The sequence below is a fragment of the Candoia aspera genome, chromosome 3 (genome assembly GCF_035149785.1).
Source record: "Candoia aspera isolate rCanAsp1 chromosome 3, rCanAsp1.hap2, whole genome shotgun sequence".
In the NCBI taxonomy this organism is placed as follows: domain Eukaryota; kingdom Metazoa; phylum Chordata; class Lepidosauria; order Squamata; family Boidae; genus Candoia; species Candoia aspera.
This window is the reverse complement of record NC_086155.1, coordinates 104733511-104759730: the sequence shown is the minus strand read 5'-3', so window position 1 is coordinate 104759730 and position 26220 is coordinate 104733511. Positions and strand designations below refer to the sequence as shown.

Here is a 26220-nt window from a genome sequence, read left to right as displayed (position 1 = left end):
ATGTTTGAGCATACTGTTTGTTCCCTGCCTCCTAGCAGTTGGAAAAGTTCCATGTCTCCTGCTTCCAGTTGCTGAAAAGAATGCTTTGCTCATTGCTTCCCCTCCCACACCAACTGTCTTGCCTTTCCTGTTCTTTTCAGTAGTGGACACAGCATGCTATATTGCAGGGGGAGTTTTTGATCTGGACTTGGCAGTTGGATTGGCTTTCTGTAAGAAGCAGCATGATTGTGGGGACAGGACTTCAGTCAAGTAGATTTGACAGAGAGTGTGATGAGCAACTCTGCTCCTTTTCTGAGGAGGTGTCTATTCCTACTTTTCTTGATTTGAAAGGTATCTTGAGAAACAATATTTTACATGGCTCTTATTCTATCGATGCGTATAAATGTATGTTTCTCTCTCAAGGTTCTTGAGAGGATTAACAGTGTATTAGGTTTGACTTACTACTGTAAGAACTGTCAGGTGGGCAATTTGCCATCCCTTTTATTGGTAATGTGAGCATTGTTGAAAGTAATATATTGGTTGAAACACTTATTTCAGTTATGTGTGTGTTTTGGAAGAGAACTATTAACACTTTTGAACATTCTTTTTTCCATTATATGTATTTGTAAGAGAACTGTTTCTTAAAAGAGATTAATCATTGAGTTGTTTGAGATTATTGTAATCTTTTTGCTTCTTACTACAGACAATGCCTGTAATTTTTAACTGGAGGTTGAACGAAAACTACATTGGTCACTCTTATTGATGACCTGTGGTAGATCTAGGATGAGGGACTGCAATCATTCTGGTCCTGCTGGATTTCTCAGTTGCCTTCTGGATCATCTACAAGAGTTGGGAATTGGGGGGGGGGGCACTGTTTTGTTATGTTTGATTTTAGTTGGTAGGTGAGAGAGTTCAAGCCCTCAGCCCTGAAGGTGAGGGTGGGGGGGGGGGACAAGCAGTCCTTGTAGGCAATCTCTCCTGGGTCTGACCCATTTTTTTCTCCCCCGGCTTGCAGAGCAGAGAGATTGGAGAGGAAGGAATTACAAGAGAGTAAGCAGGCACACAATGGGGAATACACTGGTCTCTGCATAGTGTGCTTGGGGCTGCTAGAACCACTGCATTCTTTCGATGTGTATTCCCCATTGTGTACCTGCTTACTTTCTTGTAATCCTTTCCTTTCCAATCTCTTCAGTCTGCAAGAGGGGGGTAACCAACATGTCAGGCACAGGGCATGCATACTGACTGTAATGGTGATCATGTGACTGAGGGACACTGCGAAGGTCATAAATGTGGGCATTGGTCGTAATTTTTTCAGTGCTCTCATAACTTTGAATGGTCGCTGAGTGAGGCAGTTGGTAAGCAAGATCTACCTGTACATGCTATTTGTTAAATAGTATATTTGTCCTTGATCTGTTAGAATTAAATACCTCTTTGTATCCTGTGTATGTAATTGATAAGTGCATAGATACATAATTTAAAATGGAGTAACTATAGTCAGATGTTGATGGCATTTTCTCAGCCATTCAGTTTGTTTTTTAATGTTTGTTTCAGTAGTTAATAGATGCAGGTTCACCAGCTGGCAAAGCAAGAGGTTGCTTGCTGCTGCAGATTTATGTGCAGATCAGGAGAATATTTCTGCATGGCTCTTGTCCACTCCATTGTGGCATGTGCTTAATAACATCCCTGTTGACTAAGCACTGCATGTATGAGATGAAAAGGTGTAATTTGTTCAAGCACAAAACTTTAAATTTTGTATTATATTATTTGTGCTAGTCTTTCGATTTTGAAATTGTACCTAATCTTGATGTGCTGCTCAGGATCACATTCAGTACATCATCAGATTTCAAAGAATATAAAAATTAAATCTATTTTTCTTTTCCTTTTTTTGTCTTCAGAGGCTCTCCACCGCCCCTTTGGTTGTGACACTGAACCACAGGCCCTAAATGAAGCCATCAGGTGGAGTTCCAAGGAGAATCTTCTAGGAGCCACTGAGAGTGACCCCAATCTTTTTGTTGCACTTTATGATTTTGTAGCAAGTGGTGACAACACACTCAGCATCACCAAAGGTAAAAATAATTGCCTTCTGTTTGTTCATGTGTCCATACAAGAGTGTGTATGTATGTAATAAGGAACAGACCTAATTTGGGTGTGTATTAGTGGAAACAACACTAAAAATAAAATGGGCCTGGTGAAAATACTACAGCAGTAATTATTACAGGAAAAGTTGAAGAGCACAGAAATGACAGGATTATCAAATGTGGAAAAATCACTGAGCATGAGATGAACTAAATGTATCTTATACTTTTCCTCAAGCGGGGGGTGTTGCACTTTCTTATATTCCTATAATGTGGACTCTGAACATTTAATTTTTTTCACTTTAAGCAAATGAAAACAAACCAAATTAAATTATTTTCGTTTGAGAAGTTTAATTTTTAAATCAATCTCAAAATTTTATTAAACTGTGAAAATACTTTCTTTGTTTAAAATAGTATTGGATATTGTAATTTGTAATGTTGATCAGAAATAGGCAACCATTACTAAAATGTCAAAAAGATTAAGTAAGCTCATGAAGTCAGAAAGCCTTGAGTTTGATTGTCCTGGTCAAAATGAGAATTACTGTATGTGCCAAGGATATAGAATCTCCTGAATTTCAAAATGGACTCGCTGAATTTGATGGATGTATGTGATACAAAAGGGTTTGTTGCTCTCAGATATCCCTTCCCATTGCTTTCGTCATCATCACAGGCCTGTTTGCCTTCAAATGACTTAAGATGCATTGTATAGGCAACAAACATGGCTTACACTTTATCAACTTTTTGCTCCACTCTACAAGACACTTACAGAAATAACAGCAGAATATACCTATTGTTCCGTATTTTGCATTGTCAGTACATCTGCAAGTTGGTAAATGGTTGTTCTGGTTAATGCATGTTCTCTCTTAGAACTTGAATTATTTTATTTTCGCTGTGACAGGCTGCTATTTAATTATCTGTAGTAACTTCTGAGTTAAGGAACAAGGCATAACAGCAGTTCTCCGTCTAGACTGCTTTTGGTGACAGACCTGCTGTGATTCAGCAGTAAGTTACATCATGGTGGTGGTGCTCCTTGCCCATTCTGACCAGACAGATATTCTTAGACTTGATGCCCTTTTCGCTGTGATCAACCATAGTTAGTTGCTGCCTTGTGTCTCCTCCCCCCACCCCTTTTAAGAATATTTTTTCCTTTTGGAGAAATGTGCAGAATGGCTACCCAGTCTATAAATTCCTGTTATCTAGATACTGTGCCAAGATAGTATTTAAGCCTCAGTTTATCTTTACATATTCCTAGGGGGGAGATTTTTTTAAAAAAGTGATTCTGTTAGAACATTTATGTAGTCTTTGATACTGCAGGATTATAATATTAGAATGCAGATTTGGCGATCTGAGAGATGTGTGTTTCGAGGCTGATTGTGTGCACTGTGGTGATCATTTTGAGATTAGGCAAGTCTCCTGTGACAACCATTTTGTAAATGTACATATTGTAGGGTAGAAACATTCCAAATACGACCTGGTCCAAAAAAGTTATCTTACCCCTATTGTATAGGGGTCTGCAAGTGTTCACTTTGGCTTCCTGCCACACATATAAGAGGATGCTGTCTCAAATCCTACAAAGAGGTAGAATTCAATATTATCTGTATCTTGACAACCAACAATGTGATTGGTTCATTCAACTAATTTTCTGTAAGCTTGGTCTGGCCTGGTCATATAATGCAAATTAGTATCTGGCTGAGTCCCAGCAAATTTGAGATCATCAGTAGCCCTGGAGTTTGGTGGAGCTGAAAAATTCTTCTGATTTATAGAATTTGGCATCCTCTGGTAATTCAACCATATGGCTTGTATACTCCTGAATCTTCTATTCTACTTCAGTGTCCAATTTCTACTGGTCAAAATTACAGTGCTTTCTCATTCCTGTACTTTTTAATATTTCCTACTTTTATAAGCCTAGCACCAGGTAGGTGTAGTTCACACATAATGCTAAGCAAGAATATTTTTATCTGTGTTTTGATGAACAAGTCACAGTGCCCTGGTTCATGCAGTACTAACTCATCATGAGCACAATTCATAGATTGTGCTAAATTAAAATCAATTAAATACATTAGGGGTAGTATTACTAGTGTACCAGGTCAGTGTTTATTGAATGAGATTACACACGATGAATATTAAGGAAACATGTTATGCAATATGGTGATGTGTCGTGGTGAAAATGGCAGAACAGAAAAGCTACAGAAGAGCTGTCATTTATGGGAGAATGAAGTAATACCCACAAAGAGATTGCCTGTTCCATCTGTTATTGTGAGAGATACCTTGGGACAATAACATGGGACACAAAGGTATGATCCCTGTGCTTTGTTTCTAGGTGTTACTCTATGCTAAAGCATCTAAGTATATTTAACTTCTATGATATTCTTGTTTGTATGAATGAGACTATTTCTTATTTGGCTAGGCCAGGGTCAGCTTTAAAATAAGTCCCGTTTTATCTATTTGGAGTCTTCTCTTTGCTTTAGGTGAGAAGCTACGTGTATTGGGTTACAATCAAAATGGTGAATGGAGTGAGGTACGCTCCAAGAATGGGCAGGGATGGGTGCCAAGTAACTATATCACTCCAGTGAACAGCCTGGAGAAGCACTCCTGGTATCATGGACCAGTGTCACGTAGTGCAGCTGAATATCTGCTGAGCAGCCTCATTAATGGCAGCTTCCTTGTTCGAGAAAGTGAGAGCAGTCCAGGACAGCTGTCAATCTCGCTCAGGTACGAGGGACGTGTTTACCACTACAGGATCAATACCACCACAGATGGCAAGGTAAATCTGTTCTGGGAAACCTATTTTGTATAAGTAGAACATATTTATGTGCATATAATGTTTGGGGCAAAGAAATCTTAAATTTACAAGTTTCATTCTGTAACTCCATCTGCCCTTGTAAGAATAAGTGCCCTCCTAGCAAGGGATGCTCTTCTGGTTATGCGTTACACAAGCAACTTGATTAGCCATTGAGCAAACAAGGAAGCACTGAGATAATAGATTCTGCTTTCTGCTCTCTTCATAGCGGTAGCATTCCCCTCCGCATTATCTTGCAGAAATTGAAGAAATTCTTTTTGGAAGACAGACTCTGTATCAGTTAAATCTTTACAAGATAACTAATGAGTTGTGATATATTCAGATACTGAGCCATGAGAAAGTTACTTGTGCAGCAATTCAGTAAACTTTGATCTGACAGGTTCACAGCAATGTGGTTTGGTTCTGTCAATCTTGTTTTATTTTGAAACATTGCTTGAAAAGTTACATATCCATGATCATTCTGGGGGGGGAAATAAAAAGCATGAAAATTCTTATTTATAGTGGGGTCCAGCCCTTGAGGAATGAAGGTTGTTGGTCCTTATTCTTTTGATAATTCCCTTGGCGATATTAGGCAGGATCAGCTGCTAGGCATGTTACAAAGAGAGACTAATATTGCCCTAAGAATCAAGTAGAAAATAACCAGAAGGAAGCAAGATCAAGTAATCACATAATATTCCAGAAAATAATGATTTCCCAGTTGCTTTCTGGGCAAGCTACTTGGAATGACCTGAAGTCATGGAAGGTTAGGGTTCTGGAGCAAACCTCAGAATAATTTGATTTAAATGGTCCTGTTTATATGAAAACTTATTTTCTTCACAATGCATTCACAAAAAGAGGGAAGAGAGAAATTAAGAGAGAAATATTTATAGGCAGAATAAAGGTAGGGAACTACAATAGTTGGAAGTCTTGTGTATATTTCTACATGTAGGCATCTTTCTCCTCTTTTACAGGAGAGAAAATGATAGGTTGGCTGCTGACAAAGATCAAAAGACTCCCAATGGTCTTCATAAATTTTTCTTCTCCACTTCCAATCACAATATTCTCATCTTTGACTCTGCTTCTTCTGTATTTTCTGCTCTGAGGGAGTGATCTCAAGAATAAGGACAACCCCTTAATACTCAGAGAATATTTCATGAGGTTTTGTTTTGATGTCATAACCTTTTGATTATTTCATTTTAGGAGAATGATTTGGGGAGAGGAGTTTCTTTTTTGTGTGTTGTTTGTTTTTTTCACTTGTCTAGGTCTCTTGTTGCCCAGTTTATGCAAGGTCTTCATTCCCTCTTTAACAGGTGTATGTGACAGCTGAAAGTCGCTTTAACACATTAGCAGAACTAGTTCACCACCACTCAACGGTAGCTGATGGCCTAGTGACAACTTTGCACTACCCAGCACCAAAGTGCAATAAGCCCACAGTCTATGGAGTGTCACCCATCCATGACAAATGGGAAATGGAAAGAACAGATATCACCATGAAGCACAAACTTGGTGGAGGACAATATGGCGAAGTGTACGTTGGGGTATGGAAGAAATATAACCTTACAGTTGCAGTGAAAACGCTCAAGGTATGATTTCAGTCATGAGAGAATAATCCCTGGTGTGGTATTATTGAAATGTACCTAAAATGTTGGCTGCTAGGCCTAGAGTACATGCCTACCTGCTGATGTCATGAATGTCAAAGGTTTGTAGTTATAAAAGCAAAACAAATGAACTTTGGCTGTTTAGTCCTGGCAGGTTTTTAAAGATCTGTCATTACAAATAGAGATTCTCTCCCTCAGTGCATTTGGGAGATGGTGGCTATCTAAGAGTGACTGACATTTTCTTGCTTTCTGTATGTTGGAAATTCCAAATTCTTGGTTAAGACAATCACTGTGCATATACATATATATAAAACATACTATCAGAAACTTGCATCCTGCATCTCAGTTTTACTATAGTGCTTTGTCTCATTATCAAATACCTATCTTGGTGCAGCTCACAGAGTATATATGTGCAAAAAGCCTTTCCTTCAGAGATTAAACTTCCAAAAGATGTACTTTCAAGTGAAAATGAGTTCCATCATTTTCTTGAGGTACCATACTTTTCCAATCCATTTGGAAAAGCTCAAATTTTTGTGATTAAAGTATTATTTTCTGAAATATTTAATGTAAATTCAGGGATGATGTACCTGCGAATATCTGTTTTGGGGGCAGATACAGGAGAGCATTGGCTGGTCACTTCTGGAAATACAATGCAACCAGTAGATAGACTGTTTTGGATTTAGAAAGATCCAGAAAGTCATGACTGCGGAAGTGTTGATCTCCTGAACCTGATCTTTCCGCTGTATGCCACTGTTTTCCTGTGTATTATGGTTGGGTTAGTGGTCAGGAAAATAAGAGCTGGGAAGCTGGATATGTATAGTACCTTGGCCTGTCGTTTGCCCTCCTTGTAATAAAGTCTCTGTTCCCTAATTTTTGTGTAAATTAGTTATGGTTATTAAGAGGAGGGATGTCTTATCACACTTCCAGGAGGATACTATGGAGGTAGAGGAGTTCTTGAAAGAAGCTTCTGTTATGAAGGAAATCAAGCATCCAAATCTGGTACAGTTATTAGGTGAGTGTTCACAATGAGCTTGTGTTCCTTTTTGTTTTAAATAATATATTTTTTGCATTCCGACTGCACACATGAAACAGGGCATAGTATCCAAATTTTATTTACTTTGGACCAGTTTGGACAAAGCTCTAAATATGGAGAGCCTTCTTGTGATGAAATTGTGTTTGCTGATCACTGGGCATGAGAGTTTTGTTTCCAGGCTTGCCACAGACCTGATATACTGTTTGAAAAGACATTTCCTTAAAGCAAATGGCATCCCACTACAAGCTGTGCAGTTTTTGTTTCCTATATGTTATATGAATGAATGAATCTGTGCTTGTTGGTTTTCTTCAGTCTATGGACCTGTGCAAATGTTGTGTACAAAGCAGCTGCAGTGATGGGTCTGGACCCCATCTTTGCCAGTTCAGTTAAAATTCATCTCTTAGTCTGCAAATGCCTAAAAGAAATGGCTTTATTAAAGTAGATTCAGAACCATAGCTAAAACAAACAAAGCCTCCAAGCTTATTCCCAGCTGTCACCCAATTGTAGCCCTAATTCCCGGCCAAAAATTAAGTGTGGTCTTTTGTCTCTATGTTCGTAATAAAAGATCTTACGTTCTTTGACTGCATTATATATACTGATTTTTCTTTATAGCCATAAGAACTAGAAATATTTTTGTTATTATAGAATCATCTTGCTAATGGGGAAACAAAAATTGCCACAGCTCCATGTACGTCAGGGATGGGCCACCTCTGACCCACATGTGGCCCATTAGAGGTTTTGATGTGGACCTCCTTTTGCTATCAAATTTGTCATTGAAATAAAGCAGTATGGCTTGTTGCTTAATTTTGGTGGCAAACAGATTTTTCTAAGTATCTCTCTTGCACTTCTTTTTTTGTTTTGTTTTGTTTCTAATATCTAAGCAGGTTGTGGAGGAGAGATTGCCATTAACAGTAATCTAATATAAACTCTTGAAGAAGTTTTTTTTAAGTTAAGCTGAGGACCATATGTAATTACAGGTCCTTGCTTAACGTTCATTTATTCAGCAACTATTCAAAGTTATGATGGCACTGAAGAAATGGACTTATGACTGGTCCTTGAACTTATGATCGTTGCAGTGCCCCACAGTCATGTGATAAAAGTTTGGGCCCACCCACATTTATGAGCATCCCCCCTGCCCCCTCCTCCCCACCTCCTGATGACCTTTCTCTCTGTCCTCCTCCTCGGCATGATTGTCATGTTCTTGCCGCATCACAGTGCTGGGGCTTCTCACTGCGCTGCAGCAACGGGGCTTCACACAGCAGCACTGGAGCTTTTGCGGTACTGTTAATAATTTCTCTCTCCCTCTTTTGGTTTCCTTGGCTGCTTTTTGATCTTGTGGAAATCCTGTTTTGTTAGAATTATCTGTGTGGAAATCTTTCCAGTATCACTGAAGAAATTTTTTAAAAATCATTAAAAATGGATCTCTTTAACTGTCTGAAAAAATGAACCTTTTCCTCCCTTTATTTTAATGTAGAATGCAGTGCTACCAGTTTTGAGAATCACTGGTCAGATTTTATTGCAAAAGTGTATTTACGGAAGGATTAAAGTTTACCCAGCTCTCCTATGTTTCTTCAGGTGTGTGTACCCTGGAACCTCCCTTTTATATAGTAACAGAATATATGCCTTATGGGAATCTGCTGGACTACCTCCGAGAGTGCAATCGGGAAGAAGTGACTGCTGTTGTTTTGCTGTATATGGCCACCCAAATATCTTCTGCCATGGAGTATTTGGAGAAGAAGAACTTTATTCACAGGTCAGCAGAACATGACATTCAGTAAAACAGGAATGTAAGAGGAATGTAAGAACGTATGTATGAATTGCATTGCATTGCATTATCTTGAGGGTGAAAGTGTAATAGGCTTTGGTTGATCAGGCTTATTGCAAGCTATTTTGATTGAAGGAATCTCAGGGATATTGCCCTAGTTTTATAATTTTTAATTTGAGGACAAATAGCAAGTTTCTTTCCCAGGCCTTTTGAGAAAAAGCCTGTTAACATAACATGTTACATATTTGAAGGCTCAGAAAACCATGTATATGTTTTTCCCAAAAAGTCTGTCTCATCTTAACTGTATAAGTATTTTATGAGCATTTAAAGACTTAAAGATTTTATATTCTGAACTACTTCCATGATGGATACAGCCTTCTGTTGGGCTAGACTACTCTGTCATCGGAATTGGGCTAGAATTTCTATCGTTGGAATTGCTACTCTGTTGATACAGGCAAGAACATGGATTTTGGATGAAAAGTATTTTAGACAGAATCAAACAAATACTTTATATTTACTAGTTCCCAGCTTCAATTTCAAAGAAGAAAACACTTATTAGGATCTTTTTGCTATACTCAGTGTTATTAAACATCCAAACTTCCATGTGAAAATGAAACTTCTAGGTGCAAAGTTTTGGCATAAACATGAAACATTATAAAACATACAATTTCAATATGGTACCTTAATGTTACCCAGTTAGGGATACTAGAAGATTAAAAAGTTCTTAATTAGTGTAGGGATTTACAGTCTGCTTTGACCTTGATGTAACATTCCATGTACTGTACCTCACCCCCAAAATGAGTGAGAATCAGGATAAAATCTTAGTGTGTGTTAAATGCAAATAGTATTAAATGGAATTAAATATAGTTCATGTAATGACCTCATATGTTCAATACTTTTTCTCTTCTAAAACATAACAGTTCAGAAGCAACTTTGGGAGATATTGTAGGAGCTGCGCTGAAGACGTAGGAGAGCCGTATGTTTCCATATGCCATTCCTTTGTGCGCTCCTCCAGCAGTGCGTTCATATAGGACTAGTACTACTAACAATAAAAAGATTCTTGAGCATCAGAGTGATAGAGCTGACAGGAAAAGGTTAATTTGTCCTCAGATGAAAAGCCAGGACAGAAACTTCTTTTTTATTCCCTTGAGAAAAAGCCCACTTTTTATTTTTTAGGCTTTGATTTCTTGAGAAGAGCAGTAGTCTCCTATTGACTCCAGTCACTGGAGCTGATTTGAAAAACAGCAAACAACACTCCCTCAGTGGCCATAATATAGCAGTAACCGTTCATTGATACTATGGGGCTGATTTTTGCTATAAGATTTACCAGCAGATTTGAAGCACTTGAGAAAGGGCCTGAATAAGCTGGCAAGTGTCTCAGAGTTCATGGCTCACTCTTCTGTGGGTGACCTCCAGTTTGCAACAGCCAAAATATAGGGCAGAACAATTCACTGGGATTATGGCTTAAATCCTGGGAGGTGGACTATCATCCCAAAGCCAGCCTTGCATCCAGACTCTTCCTGGAAGGAAAGCTATTTGGCAAATCCCTGCATTCCCTGATTTTGAGCAAGGAAAAGATCTTACCCATAGCTCCTAAAAATAACATGAGACAGAGAAATGGTCCAACTTTTGCAACAGAGACTTGCTTTTCATTCAGAGAACAAGCATTAAAATTCCCATGGGTCCTATGCTGGGCAAACACTAAAACTTACCCTTCCAGTTTCAATGGGGACAAATTACTTTCAATATGACACAAAAAAGATCTGTTTGGGTCACTACTTCCAGAAATTCTGGCATATCTGGTAGCCAACTCAATTAGCAGGTGGGTACCTAGAACAGTCCAACTAGGATGCAACTTCTGAGAATACTGAGAGTCAGATTTCTATCATCTCCAGTGCATCAAGAACTTGATAAATTAGTGGTATAAAGCAAATACAATTGTAAGAGCTGTTCTTAGGAGCCTTCTCCATTTTTATTAATCATTTTCAAGAAAAACAGAGATTGGACAGCAGAGTTGAGCCTATACAGATTGAACAAATGGTGAAAATTCAGGATGGCAACCAGGTGTTCTGTCGATATCCATGGACCATAGGCTAGCCTCCACATTCCCAGCAGACCAGTAAACAAGTTTTCCTACAACAGCACCCAGTTTTCTTACAGCAGCATCCAGGCAATACGTTTTGACCTGGAATCAGCCCACTATCTCTTCATTAAAATAATGACCACACTGTTGGCCCTTTTACAGATTAAGGGTTTGCATGTATACACTTATTTAAATGATATCCTGATTGCAACCCAATATACAGCAAACATTTTTACAGGAAAAGTTTTATGGTTAACTGGACAAAAAGCTCCGTTTAACATTGTCAACAGATACTGTATTTAAGGATCGTGAAAGATGGGACATAAAGATAAGACTTTTCAAAGAATGGGCAGAGAAGATGTAAATGGATACAAGTTCCTGAAGTAAACACACTCAACTTATAAAGCTGGCATGTATCCAAGGCATAAGTACATAAGCAGTGCCCTGCTGGATCAGACCCCTGAACCACCTAGTCTAGCAGTCTGTTCTCACAGTGGTCAACCAACTGTACAAGGAAGCCCTCTAGTCTCTCCACAATGGCCTTCAAAGGCAGTCGCACTACTGTCAAGGCTAATAGCCATTGATCCCCATGATTTCCATGAATTGGCCCAATCCTTTTTTGAAGCCAGTCAAACTAGTAGCCAGCACATCTTTTGATAGTCAATTCCAAAGCTAAATTATTTGTTGTGTAAAAAAAAAAAATTCCTCTTGTCTGTCCTGATTCTTTCAGGGTTCAGTTTCATTGATTTATTTTCATTCATGCCCCCTGAAGTGATTCCTTCTCCCCTTGTTGTTGCTTACTCACATTTTCTGACCTGATGAACATCATTTTTCCAGGGATGTCTTTCAATAACTACTTATTTGAGTTCTTGTAAGCCTATGCTTCTCCCATTACAGAACCATTACAGAACTGATTTGCTTGTGTGCATAGAAAATATCTTGACAAGAGGTACAGGAATTGCCAAGGGGGATCCAGGGTGCTTCAATAAAAAGCTACATGAATTGAGAACTGGTTGGAAATCCATCTCCTTTCCATTATGATAGAGTTTATAAAGGGTTCAACGAATGTGTGGAAGACTGGCTGAGCTGGTAGTTTCTGTAGCAGGGAGAATAGATGCTATACCTAGACATTTTTCTAAAGATGCTGGGGAAATGAGGTAGCCTGTTCATGAGCAGGAACAATAGACATTGTCTCTCCCATTTTTAGAGCAAAAGCAATAGATGATCTGCTAATCCCATAATCTCTAGATCTGCACTGTGTGTTCCCACTAATATCATCCATTGCTAGAGTGGTCTAGAAGATAAAACTGCTCAGAAGTAAAGTCATCCTAATTGTTCTGTCCTAGCTTTAGGTACTAATGGTTCTCTAATCTGGTTGAAATCATGTATGGAACCTGCTGACATGCCTAGGTGCATTGTCAGACTAGTTCCAACTCTGCTTGGAAATTCAACAGGAATCACTGCTGGATAGGAGACTGTTGGGTCGGTGGGGTTGTGTGTGTGTGTGTGTGTGCCTTAGAGTCAATGTTCACTCTTGGCAACTGCCTGGACTAGTCCCTGCAGTTTTCTTGGCAAGATTTCAGAAGTGGTTTGCCAGTGCCTTCTTCCTAGGGCTGAGAGAGAGTGGCCCAAAGTCATCCAGCTGGCTTTATGCCTAAGGCTGGACTAGAGCTTGTGGTCCCTCAGTTTCTAGCCTGGTGCCTTAACCACTACACCAAACTGGCTCACATTCTCTCTCTCTCTCTCTCTCTCTCTCTCTCTCTGCCTTCAAGTCAGTCTTGACTCCTGGTGACTGCCTGGACAAGTCCCTGTAGTTTTCTTGGCAAGCTTTCAGAAGTGGTTTGCTATTGCCTTGTTCCTAGGGCTGAGAGAGAGGGACTGGCCCAAGGTCACCCAACTGGCTTCGTGCCTAAGGCAGGACTAGAACTCACGTCTCCAGTTTCTAGCCTTATGCCTTAACCACTACACCACACTGGCTCTCTGTTGGGTTTACTAGTTGACAATATTCTTACCTCAAGATGTGACCACCATAAGAATCTGTAAGCAAAGACTTCAGAATTACTGGGGCAGAATTGGCCAAGAAGTGGCTAATATCTTACAGAAACAGACATTTACACTATCCTTTATCTTAGATTACCAGGGAGCACTCCTTTCTAATTAAATCCATGCTCATGTTTCCTGAGAGATTCCTGACTTACAGCCCTACTGACAGTGCACTGTTTCCTTACCTGGGACCTAACTCTTGTTCTGCAGGCAGTAACAGTCATGCTGTTCCAAGACCATCTTATAGGTCAAATTAAAATAGTAACTTGGAACATAATCTTCCTGATGGTCTTAACAGCCAGAAGAGCAGGAGAGCCAGGGACATTATTGATGAGAGGGAATTTGTGTGTTTTCCACCAGGATAGGATGGTCTTACAAACAAATCCCAGCTTCATTCTTAAGGTGAACTCACTCTTCCATACGCCCAGTTTTTGCCCAAATCTATCCTACTCTAAGGAGCACTCCTGAGACAAGCTAGAAGCATATAGGTCACTTAGAATCTGCCTAAAGCACACAACTAAGAACATCCTAAGGGTACTGGTCTCTTTCAGACTAGCTCCATCATTCTGGTGAGCAAGAGTTGGATTTACTGTGAAGTGTCCTTCTCACCAAATGATGGACTTGATAGCCCCACTTGTCTGAAAGGAGAGAAATCCCCATAATACATAGGACAATAGCTGGTTTATGCTTTGATGGTGTTGTCGCTTTTGGTTATACTTCCTTGGATTCAGTTAATTAAAAAAAATCTATAACTACAAATGATAAATCCATTGGGGCATTCTTTCTAAGGAACAAGACTGTGCCCTCTCATCTGAAGAGGAGTTAATCTTCCTTTTTGGTCCATTAACTTGCGACTAGAAGATAAATTCATGATAGATCCAACGACCATTCTGCACTATAAAAAGAAAAGCAGTGTGGATTAGTGATTAGAAACATAGTTTCAACTTCACAGTCAGCCATGGAAGTTCACTAGGCAACTTTTGGTCAGTTACTTTCTCTCAGCCCAACCTATCTGACAGATTCCTTATGGGAGAAAATTGGAGAAGGGAGTGCTATGTGCTTCCTTGAGTTGTAAGAAAAGTGGGATATAAATCTAGCAAATAAGCTTCTGCAAATTGATAATACTTTTTCTTAATTTTGACTGATAAGGGAGTTATGGCTAGATGAAATCATAAGGAAAATAGTAAGGGTACACCACTGGATATTATTAAATGAATGTATTCTTGAAGAAATATATTGTATGCCAAAATTGTGGATTCTCAGAACTGAGCCATTATTCAACTATTGCGTTATTCCAGATTATCTCCATGAATCCAGGCTTAAAATCCACTAGGAACCTAGTTTGATGCTACACAGTGTACCTAGGCAAAGTTCTATCCATGATGGGAGTTTAGGATAACCTTGCTGGCACAGGGGTGATAATTCTGTGGTATTTTTGCTTATATAGGGATCTAGCAGCTCGGAATTGCTTGGTGGGAGAAAATCATGTAGTGAAAGTAGCTGACTTTGGATTAAGCAGACTAATGACGGGGGATACGTACACAGCTCATGCCGGAGCAAAGTTTCCTATCAAATGGACAGCGCCGGAAAGTTTGGCCTATAACACATTCTCAATCAAATCAGATGTTTGGGGTAAGAGAGAAAACGTCCTTTTGTACAGAGTCCCTTTATGTAAATAAATCAGGATTGTGAAGTTACACTGGTCTCCTTTTATATTCTGGGGATATTTCTTTAGTTAAGAAGTTCAATATTCCTTAAAAAGAAGAACTAATGGTGTTTAAATAATCCAGCTTTAAACACTTGCTTAATTTGCAGCCTTTGGAGTTCTGCTATGGGAGATTGCCACTTATGGAATGTCCCCCTATCCTGGCATTGACCTTTCTCAAGTTTATGATCTGCTGGAGAAAGGTTACAGGATGGAACAACCTGAAGGTTGCCCACCAAAGGTCTATGAACTCATGAGAGCATGTGAGTATTAGACTCTCATTTTTACTTTTAGAAGCAAATGCAAATTGGAACTAGTGAAAACATGCAACAGGAAACAGAGGCCTTGGTAGCTTTCCAGGTCCATTCAGTGTTTATTATTACATATGATAATAAGCCTATTGGCATCCAGGCAGTTTCTTGTGAACAGAAGAACTGTTACCAATGGACAGCTTTTTAAAATCTGAATGGTCTGTAAGATTTCTGCTGAGGAGGTTGAATAAATCTTCATGGTTCCTAATGTGACTAGAATAGAATCAGTAGAGGATCACAGTTCATAACCTCATGATTACAGAGAGAAAACCACTTAAAATCCTTTTAAAACATAGCTATGGACTCAGTCAAAAGCCTGTCAAGGAAACTTTGCTGCTCTTGCCTCCTCACTGTAGTCTGCTATGCCCTCTTAAAAGTGAAATGTGTTTAACAGAGATTGAACTCTCCTGAATAGCATATGCTCTGGTCTGGGTGTCTGCAATAAAAAGGGGAATTGCTGAAAATTGGATGGAATCCCCTGACCTCCTGAATAAGTTTGGGGAGAGGCTTGCAGATTTTTCCCCCCCAATTTTTGATTTCAGTTCACTGGGACAAATGGCTTCATAAGTAATTTAAAGATGCCACTGATATTTTTAATATTTGTGGACCAGTGAATGACCCAACATCAACAGCAAAATAGGTTTCTAAGGTCAACACTGGATCTAGAATTGAGGATTATCCAATAGACATCCAGGTTATTCCTATTGTGTCAAACTTCCTAAGGCTAGTAAAAATTGTATGTGTGTATTACAATCCAAGAGGATCTGAGGTCAAAAAATAAGATCCAGGAGTGCATGTTTGTGTACGTGTGTATGTGTACACGCACATGCACAAACACATGCACACTCACATAGAAATCATAGAGGAAATCATAGTATATATATGAACTCCATGGATAGTGCAAAGTTAAAATTCATGTGTGGAGTTATTAAGAAGGGATCACAGATGTCAAGTTCGTTCCTCCCTCCCTCCCTCCCTCCCTCCCTCCCTTATTTAGTAATAGAGGTATATCTTCTCATCCAAAGGAATTTACAAAATGTAATTACATTTTTTAAAAAACTCACAAAATACACAAAAATAAACGTGAATATGTTAAAACTGCACCATATCCAAAGGAGAGGAACAATCCCAGTGTAAAAAAGTAGAAATAGAAAAAAAAATAGCCTTCAGCCCATATCAAAAGCAAATTTTAATTTGGTATTTAAAGGGTCTTAGAATTGGAAAAGCATTCCACAGCATCCAGGCAGTCCAATTTTTGCATATACTAACCATACTTTAAATAGTAAAGAAATCTGGAGAAAATTTGGGAGAAATGCATAGCTTTAGACATGCCATTCTAACTATGCCAAACCATTTAGGAATTTACTGTTAAGAATCAATGCTTCAAATTAGACCTGAAAGTTAAAAAATAAGTATTATTAATTAGATAAACTACTTCAGGTAATGGCCTTCTGTGCCAATTAAAATTTTTAGACATGTTGAAGTGATTTGTTCAAGAAATTAACTGGAATGTGAATGGCATAGGCAAAATCACGTCTTTATGTAAGTTTATAAATTGTTGGTATCACCAAGTTTATAAGTACTACTTTTAAGGTAGAACAAAATGATATCCCAAGAATGTAGGATATGAAGGATCATGAAGGGTCGAAGTAGATGAAGGAGTATTATTTTGTCATGTAGCAATTCAATGTACTGACCTATAGCTTACATGACTTTAATTGGGGTTAGCCGAGTACAGTTATTATTCATCATAAATAAATGGAACCTTCAATATCATGAATACCAAACATTGGGTGTAAGCAAAAGAAGATTTTTACTTTGAGGCCTTTTATCTGGGCATCCCAAAAATATTTGGCTGATCTCTACTGGGAAGAGAATGCCAGACCACACAACTATATAAAGGCAGTTCTTACATTCAGAAATGCCGGCAGTAATTCTAAGACCTTTGAAAATAGAATAGATCACGATAAGGACCTTAAAAACATTGCCAATAACAGGTTACAGTGGAAGATGCTCTAGCTCCAGAATAGTAGGAATTAGATTGCAAATTCTAATGTAGATGGTACTTCCCTACTGCTTTTATTATATTGTAGGCTGGAAATGGAGTCCCCTAGATAGACCTTCATTTGCTGAGACTCACCAAGCTTTTGAAACCATGTTTCATGATTCTAGCATCTCTGAAGGTAAGGACCTATTTGTTACCTTACTCTGAACTTTTAAGTTTTTGTTTTGCTTCCCCAGTCTAATCAATAAAAATAGTTTGGGTATCTTACTACCTTACTTGGGCACCTTTAAGGTACCTTTGGGTACCTTAAAAAAACTACTGGATTTCTACTATGAAATATATATATATCCTTGTGTAGACCACTTGGCAGTATTTGATACTGTGTGATACCTTCCTGACCACCTACTTTATTTATTTATTATATTTATATTCTGCTCAATCAAGTAACCCCTATGAGGATTAGTAGTTGTAGTAACTATATTATGGTGGTTCTGTTCCTTCCTGAGTGGGATGGTCCAGTTAATTGTTGCAGGATGTGGGGAGAGTTCTGACCCTCATGCACTCCATTATGGGATGCCTCAGCTCTTAGTCTTGTTTAACATCTATATGAAGCCACTGGGAGAGTTATCCACCATTTCAGGATGACGTGCCATCAGTATGCAGTATGATATATAGTTGTGCATCTCTGTCTGGCCAAATGAGAGTTGCAGTGGAAGCCCTGATCCATCAGCTGTTGGCCATCAGGATCTGGATGTGGAAGAACAGATTCAGACTCAATCCTAGCAAGAGAGAATAGGTATTCATTTAGAAGCCCACTGATTCTGTTCTGATACACCGACTACCATTTTTGACTCTTAGTGAGATTATGCTCCCCACAACAGGCCTGCAATTTGACGGTCCTCCTGAACTCACAGCTCCTACTGGAACAGCAGGTGAAGACTGTGACCAGGAGGGCCTTTGTCCACCTTTGGCTAGATGGGGGCAGTGAAGATAGTAACTCATGTTCTTGTCATCTCCCATATGGATTATTGTAATTTGCTTTACATGGGGCTGTGCCCCATCCAGAAACTTCAATTGGACAATCCTAATACTGCCATATAATACCATTGCTGCAGGAGCTGCGCTGGCTAACAGTATGTTTCCAAATGATTTTCAGCATGCCAGTCATTATCTATAAAGCCCTATGTGGTTTGGGTATCTTCAAGACCATTTATCATTTATAGAACTGCTCATCAAATTTGAGGGCATGGAGAATGTGTGCTGAAGATCCAACCTATTGAAAGCTGCAGTGGGAAGGCCCCTCAAAGCAGGCATTTTCTTTGGATTTCCATGCTTCTGGAATAGGTTGTCCCCTGAGGCAACAGCACCAGCGCACATTCTTATGGCATTCAAAAAGCTTGTAAAAACGTGGCTGTTTCAAAAGGCATTTCTGTGCCAGGAATGTTTTAACCACTTCCATGATTAACTGTAAACTTTTGACTGTGATCATGTATCATGTTGGTTTTGTTGTACACCATGGTATTTTATTGATGTATTGACTTCAGTTGATGTGCCTGTTGCTTAGACTTGGTTGACTGAAGCAGTCCATAAATAATGAATACAAATTATTTCATTGATGTTTATTACAGAAGTGGCAGAAGAACTTGGAAGGACTGCATCCTCTTCTTCTGTAGTTCCATATTTACCCCGATTACCAATACTTCCTTCCAAGACTAGGACCTTAAAGAAACAAGCAGAAAACAAAGAGAATATTGAAGGAGCTCAGGAGACTGTAGAGCATTCTGCATCCAGTTCTGCTCCAGGTATGTTTTTTGAGTGGTCCAGATTCTGGCCCTGGAAAATAATATTTCAAAGAAAGGGAACAAGTGTGAAAAATTGGATTACCTCTAACATTGCAGCACATGATTTCTCTTCTTCCCCAAATTCTTCTCTTCAAATCTAATGTGGAGGATGCCCCAGTCTTCTGGAACAGGTTTAAAAATCTGTAAGTAATTAAAATGGGAGATTACTTTTGTTCTGCTGGTGAATAGACATAAAAGGTGAATACATCATCTGTATTATGGATGGTGGATGAAGCAATATATCTGGTCAGCTATTTAGGTTATGTATTGGACCAGTCTGAATGTGTGACTGTGATGAGAAGACCTGAAGGAGAGCTATTTTTGAGTAGATGTATAATCAGCACTATATTTGTCAGAAAGCAAAAATCAAATAGGATAGAGATTGCAGCAAGCAGATTTTCTTTAATAAATTGCAAGTGAAAAGAAACTGGAGCTCCTAAATGAATCTGATTTCTGTAATGTATGAAAAGTAATTACATAGTAAAACTTTTCCCCTAAAATCAGACAGTTGTAGATTAACTTAAGTTGCTTTTCTCACTAAGAATGCAGTCATACCTATAATGAAACAGAAGAAATTTAAGCAACATAATATGGACAAATTTTCTCGTTTATATAATATGCCAGAGAATATGTGAAATCATTATATATCACTGTAATCAAGGTATGGAGTGAGGACTAGGAAATTAAAACTAAGGAAGGGCTGTGCCAGGTATTTATTAGCAATGTAGCCATGACTGGGTCTCTTGCCATTCCATCTGATTCCTGAGAGGAAAAAGAAGCCCTTTAAATATGCTTTCCCTCTCACCAAAGAGACTCAAGATTTCTAAGCCTTCAGTGCCAGTTACCAGTTCTTCTGCCTTTGCTATGCAAAAAGGATAATCCTGCAGGCCAGTCCAATTCTTCCAGTTGTTTAAAAGTTACAAATCTTCTCTGATGAACAGCAAGGCTGTTTCCTCTCCTTTCAGCGTGAAGGAGGAACAAAGTTACTGTATCACCACGAGCAACAAACTTTTCTGTTCCTTTGTCTAGGTTTTATCAGAAGCACACAGCAGACCAGTGGATCCCCAGCACTACCTCGCAAGCAGAGAGACAAGTCACCTAGTAGCCTGCTAGAAGACTCTAGAGAAACTACCTTTACCAGAGACAGAAAAGGTGGTTTCTTTAGCTCTTTTATGAAAAAGAAAAATGCCCCTACGCCTCCCAAACGCAGCAGTTCCTTCCGTGAAATGGAAAACCAGGCTCACAAGAAGTATGAATTAACGGGTAACTTTTCTGCAGTTGGTCCATTGCAGCATATTGATGGATTTTCGTTTACTCCCTCCCAGCAGGATGGAAATCTTTGCTTATCCAAGTGTTATATTGGGAGCTTTGCACAGCGGAACTTCTATGGGGAAGATGGTGGTGGCAGCAGCAGTGGGGGCACAAACATTGGTAGTGGTTGGTCAGGCATCACAGGCTTTTTTACACCACGCCTGATTAAAAAGACATTGGGCTTACGAGCTGGGAGGCCCACTGGAGGTGATGAAGCTTCAAAACCTTTTCCCCGATCAAACTCCACATCTTCCATGTCTGCAGGTCTTCCTGAGCAGGAGAGAATGGCAATGACTCTTCCCCGAAATTGCCACAGGTCCAAAGTTCAACTGGAAAGGACAGTATCCACTTCCTCTGAGCCTGAGGAGAACACAGACAAGTCTAGTGACCTTCTCCCTAAAAGGTGTGAAGAAATTCATACGCTGACCAGAAGCCGACCAAAAACTAAACTTCTGCCAAGGGGTGCTACAGCTGTTCCTCTCAGGACGCCTTCTGTGGACACATCTGTTTCAGAGAAGGATTGTCAAGGGCCAACAGCAGCAGCAAGCCTGAAAAGCAAAGAGAAAAACAGTGGGATACGACAAGGTTCAGTAGAAGGGGAAGAAAAACCAGGCTGGCCCTCTCCAGCCAAGGCTGCAGCAATACTCCCAACCACTCATAACCATAAAGTGCCCGTTCTCATCTCACCTACTCTAAAGCATACACCAGCTGATGTGCAGCTCATTGGCACAGACTCTCAGGGGAATCGGTTCAAGCTCTTATCTGAGCATCAGGGCACTGCTTCTAGTGACAGGGATAGACCCAGACGGATAAAACCAAAGTGTGCTCCACCTCCGCCGCCGCCGCCACCACCACAAGCAGTCATGAGGCTCCTTCATCAGCCTCCAGGTTCCTCAGATAGAACAGATGAGTTGGATAATGGAGCATTGGTACAGCATGGGCAAGATAGCGAGGGCAGCAAAAAGGCAGTAGTGGCACCTACTGGAAAAGCTGGAAGGCCAGTGATGCCTCCACCCCAAGTGCCTTTGCCATTGTCTTCTTCACCTGCTAAAATGGCAAATGGCACAGCAGGAGCTAAAGTTGCGCTGCGAAAGACCAAACAGACAGCTGAGAGAATCTCAGCAGACAAAATCAGCAAAGAGGCACTTCTGGAGTGTGCAGACCTCCTCTCCAGTGCCATTGCGGAGCCTACCACAAATAGCCAGCTGGTGGATACTGGGCACCAACTCTTAGATTACTGTTCAGGTTATGTGGATTGCATCCCCCAAACACGCAACAAGTTTGCCTTCCGGGAAGCTGTAAGCAAACTGGAACTTAGCCTGCAGGAACTGCAGGTGTCCTCAATGGCTGCTAATCTGCCCGGAGCAAATCCTGTACTTAATAACTTATTGTCTTGTGTTCAAGAAATCAGTGATGTTGTTCAGAGGTAGCTACTGTCAAATCATCTGGTTAGGAAGAAAAAAAAAGTTCACAAAATTGAGAGAAGGGTCAGAGTGACTTCTTCTAATCATTGTTTTCCTATGTTAATGTTTTGAAAGAAGAGACTGATACTTGAGTAAGTTTTATGTGAAGTACCTCAGATCACTGAGCTCACATGTTTACAGGTTCATCTCAGTACATAGGGCAGATAAGAGGGAAGCTAAGCTTCACAGGGGTCAGATAATTGCAGCTGAGATGGGCATAATAATGAGAATTTGCCCTGGTGAGAAAATGTCTTTGCAAAAATAGAGCTTGTGCTCATATTCCGCTTCTGGGAGGAAGGAGATTCCATGAAGGTACCTTTGTTTGATAAGGTGTTTTGTTCTCTTTGATGCTGTCCAGTTGATTAGAATTACTGGAAAAGAGACAAGGTTCCTTTTCTGCACTACTCTGTGTTTTAACTTCTGAGATCATGGCAGAAAGGTTTAGAGGTGCCATTGGAAGTTGAGTAGATCTTTCCAAGAAAGAGAGGATAATTTTGAGGGAAAGTCTGTTATATTTTAAAAAAAAATGGATTGGAGCTACGGAAGGTGCATGCACTAGCCTGTCTAGTAGAACTTCTGCAGTACAATTTGCTGCTGTAATTGGAGATGCAAAAAGTAAAGACAAAGAGCTGGAATATGAAATGCATCCCCTTTTATCATCCCCATCTCATATTTATCACACATTCACTCTTTCACAGCATCTTGAATGACAGGTTAAGCAGACTTGCCACTGGATTTCACACAGTCACACCTACACTCAAAGTGCAGTCATCATCAGGTTGGTAGCATAGCATGATCAGCTAACCAATGGCAATCACTTGAGTACTTTGGGGAATAGCATGCCTCAAGAATCTGTTAATTTATCCCTGGTTTTGAACTTTGGTACAGTGATGGCTTTGCTATATCTTTAGGAGCCCTTCGGATTAAAAACACTGCAGAATGCTGCTAGTGTCCTCTACATTCCTTTTTTAATTGTGCTTACCTTAATGTCATTTCTTCTTGAGGGAACTAGAGACCTGAGGCCTTCATATTTTCTAGTAGAACTGTAAATGGGCTCTTGGAGTACCAATTCAGGTGTATTGCTGATATATATTCTTTGTTTAGATTTTTGCTTTATTTGTAGTTTCAAGACACTGGCTGCACATGGGTTCTTTGTAAGTGATTAGTCTGTACAACTATGCTGCCATCTCCCTTCAGGTAGTACAGTTGCAAAGCCCACCCATCCCTGAAAGTCAGCATGCTATGGGACCACTACTTCAAAAATCCACTGATATTAATTAAAGGAAATTGGTTTTTTCTGTGATTAATGTGACTTCAAACTAGCAATTGCACAAGTTCGCTTTTAAAAGACAGAAATCAGGCTGTATGCTTCCATGAAGCCTTTTGTTTGTTTGTTTGTTTGTTTACCCCAGATCCCCTGAACTCACTCTGTTTACTGAAATTCAGCAACAAACTGTTGAAAAATGGAGCTGCGGTTTCCCACTAATTTTTTGTCAAGAAACAAAACAAGATAGTTACGTGATATTTGGAAAGGCTTAATGCAAAAAAATAATGGAAACCCCATCTGAAATGCCTTGGAAATCCCAATTCCCCCACATACCATTGTGATACCATTTTCTTCTCTGTAGCTATAGCCATCAATAAATAGTTAAGGTATGGCCTTAAACCATAGGTGGAAGGTTTTCTAGTCACACTGTTTGGAGAAGGAGACTGAAGGCATATTTACGCTAACCAGAGTGCTGACATTGTTGAGTTTTCCAGAAATTACACTGAATATGCAGCATTATTAGAGGGGGACAACCCCACAGAATGAAAGCACACTTGGGGCCCAGTTCTGATTCAGAGCAATAGCAGTCTTCACATGGTGGAGAAAAATCTGGCTCTGCGGTGCTTCAGATTCAAAGGGGAAAAATGCTTTAGAGGATCCAGAGGTACTCACAGAGTACTTATTTGCAATTTCTTAAACCCAATTTGTCTTTTCCTGGGATTGTGCAACAGCTGACACCCTAGTATGCAGATGTTTTAAGTAGTTTTCAACAGGAGCATGTGAGTGCCCCCAACCCCTGAATCATTTTTCCTCTTTGAATCCAAACTGCTGCACAGCCTTAGAGAACAGTGCATACTGCAGTTTACAATTTCTTCCATTTTTGATCAGGAAAAATTGGGTATGCGTATATATGCATACAATAATATGACATTGATATAGGAGGATATAGGATACCCACTCATCATGCAGACAATTCTTTTCTTGATGGCTTTTGGGGTAGGCTCAGTTGACCATCCTGTCTTCAGTTACTTTTCTGCTTTCCTGAGAGAATTCTGGATTTGGGTTATTCATATATTATTTATATGTTGGACAGTGGTTTATATAGTATGTTTAAGTTTGCCATGTGCTGCTCTTAATACAAAATCTGTCTTAAAAATGTAAGGGCATGGAACTTCATATTTGTCTGAGACAGTTTATAAAAATCTTTCCCTCACAGAGCTCTAATTCTATTGTCACTGAAGTTACTGTTCAAAAATAAATTGACTTTGTTCTGATAAGTAACAAATAGTTTAAGAATGGGATGGGGAAAATCTACTTGTTCTTCTGATGTTGCACACACAAACGCACACACTCTCCCAGTATGTACTATAGTTCATGTCTGGAAACTGCAGGCCCCTCTTGCACCAGACTCTTAAAATCAGCCTGTTTATCACAGAATTGTACATTTTATAATCAGAAGAGTTTATTAGACCATTGAATCTAATCCCCTGTTCGATACAGGAATCCAAATAAAGCATCCCTGGCAAATGTCAGTCCAGTTTCTACTAGAAGACTTCCAGTGAAGAGATAGTATACTATCTTACAATAACTGATTTGACTGTTGAACCACTCTTCCTATTTGGATGTTATTCTAACTTTCAACAGGAATATGGCTTGCTGAAAATTAAGACCCTTTTTTTATGCCCTGGTATTTGTTCTTCTCTGAGTTTTCTTTTCTCAAGGCTAAGATTGATCAGTTTCCTCAGTCTCTCCTTGTTGGACTTGATTTCCAGTCCCTGATCATCTTTTTTGCTCCTCTTTGTACCTGTTATAGTTGTCTAAATCCTTCTTGTAAGGGTAATGCTAAGAACTGGACTGGATATAATACTTAAGTGGGTTTTGACCACTTCAGAATAGAATGGAACAACTACTTCCTATGATTTGGAAAATCACAAGAGCTCAAGATAGAGTATATAGAACACCCTGCTTTGGTTTTCTCTGTAACAGCTCTGTGAGAAAAGGCTGGTCCAAAGGCCCCCATTGAGCTGTTGTGGCCAAGGATAGACTTGAGTCTAGATCTCCCTTGCTTTACTCACCTGTTAACTATGAGTGTGAACTCATTTAATAAGTGTTCCCTGACTATGGCTGTATGAAACCTAAGCAATTAATCTGTTCATTCAACCTGCTCTTCATAATTGCCCAGTAGAACACATGCCCTCTTGTTGGAGAAGACTAACTGAGTAAGAGTCAAGTAGCCTTTGATATTTTCACTGACCAGCTGATGCACTGTAGGTATACACATATCTGAAGCTCCTTTTATTAGGAGTCTTAGGATTGTTTGTTTCTTTTTTAACTGTGGCTCATTCATTTTAGCTTTGCTTTACCATCTCTACAAATCCAGGCAATCTGTTGGTACTCTTCCTTGGTGATCCTCCCCATTTTTTTAACCTCCTGTATGTGTCCTTTTTATTATTGGAGCTTTCTTAAATTATTGTTGTAGTCACATTGGCTTCTGTTATCTTCCTCCTTTTTCTCCTCATTGGAATTGTTTATGATTCTTTTAGGGTTTCCTTGTGCACATTTTCCCATTAACTTTTCCAGCAGTTAGTTCTGCCTGCCACTGCGCCTGTGTTAGTATCTTCTCTTCATCAATTAGAAGCTTTAATCTAAATTTGTTCAGGGCCAAATTTGAGGTACTTTTTAATTTTTCTTAATTAGTAATTTTTAAGTATTGAAATTTTAAAACATTTAATGCTGCCGTATTGATTTTTATAGTGAACCTTTAAGTGATTGTGTACAGATACAAAGTTGTCATTGTATCTCTACACAATATATATGCTGATGGAAAAATGAAAAGAATCACTTTTGCTTCATAGGCGAGAATGCACCAGGCTACACATTAAGTTCACCAAATGAAAAAATGGGATCTATAAATTAACTTAAGAAATTTGAGATTATTGACAGTGGCTTGGGAGAAAAGCCA

At 39.4% G+C, this 26220-nt stretch overlaps 1 protein-coding gene across 1 annotated transcript in view; it reads left to right on the top strand.

Moving 5' to 3' along the window:
• Positions 1-24473, top strand: part of ABL2 (ABL proto-oncogene 2, non-receptor tyrosine kinase) — a 78951-nt gene extending 54478 nt beyond the window's left edge. The window contains exons 2-11 of the mRNA XM_063298475.1: positions 1875-2045; positions 4523-4818; positions 6144-6416; positions 7359-7443; positions 9040-9217; positions 14803-14987; positions 15171-15323; positions 17465-17554; positions 19005-19178; positions 20247-24473. Coding sequence (XP_063154545.1) covers positions 1875-2045; positions 4523-4818; positions 6144-6416; positions 7359-7443; positions 9040-9217; positions 14803-14987; positions 15171-15323; positions 17465-17554; positions 19005-19178; positions 20247-21958 — 3317 coding nt within the window. The 3' untranslated portion in view covers positions 21959-24473. The remainder of the gene's footprint in view (positions 1-1874; positions 2046-4522; positions 4819-6143; positions 6417-7358; positions 7444-9039; positions 9218-14802; positions 14988-15170; positions 15324-17464; positions 17555-19004; positions 19179-20246) is intronic.
• The last annotated feature ends 1747 nt before the right edge of the window (positions 24474-26220 follow it).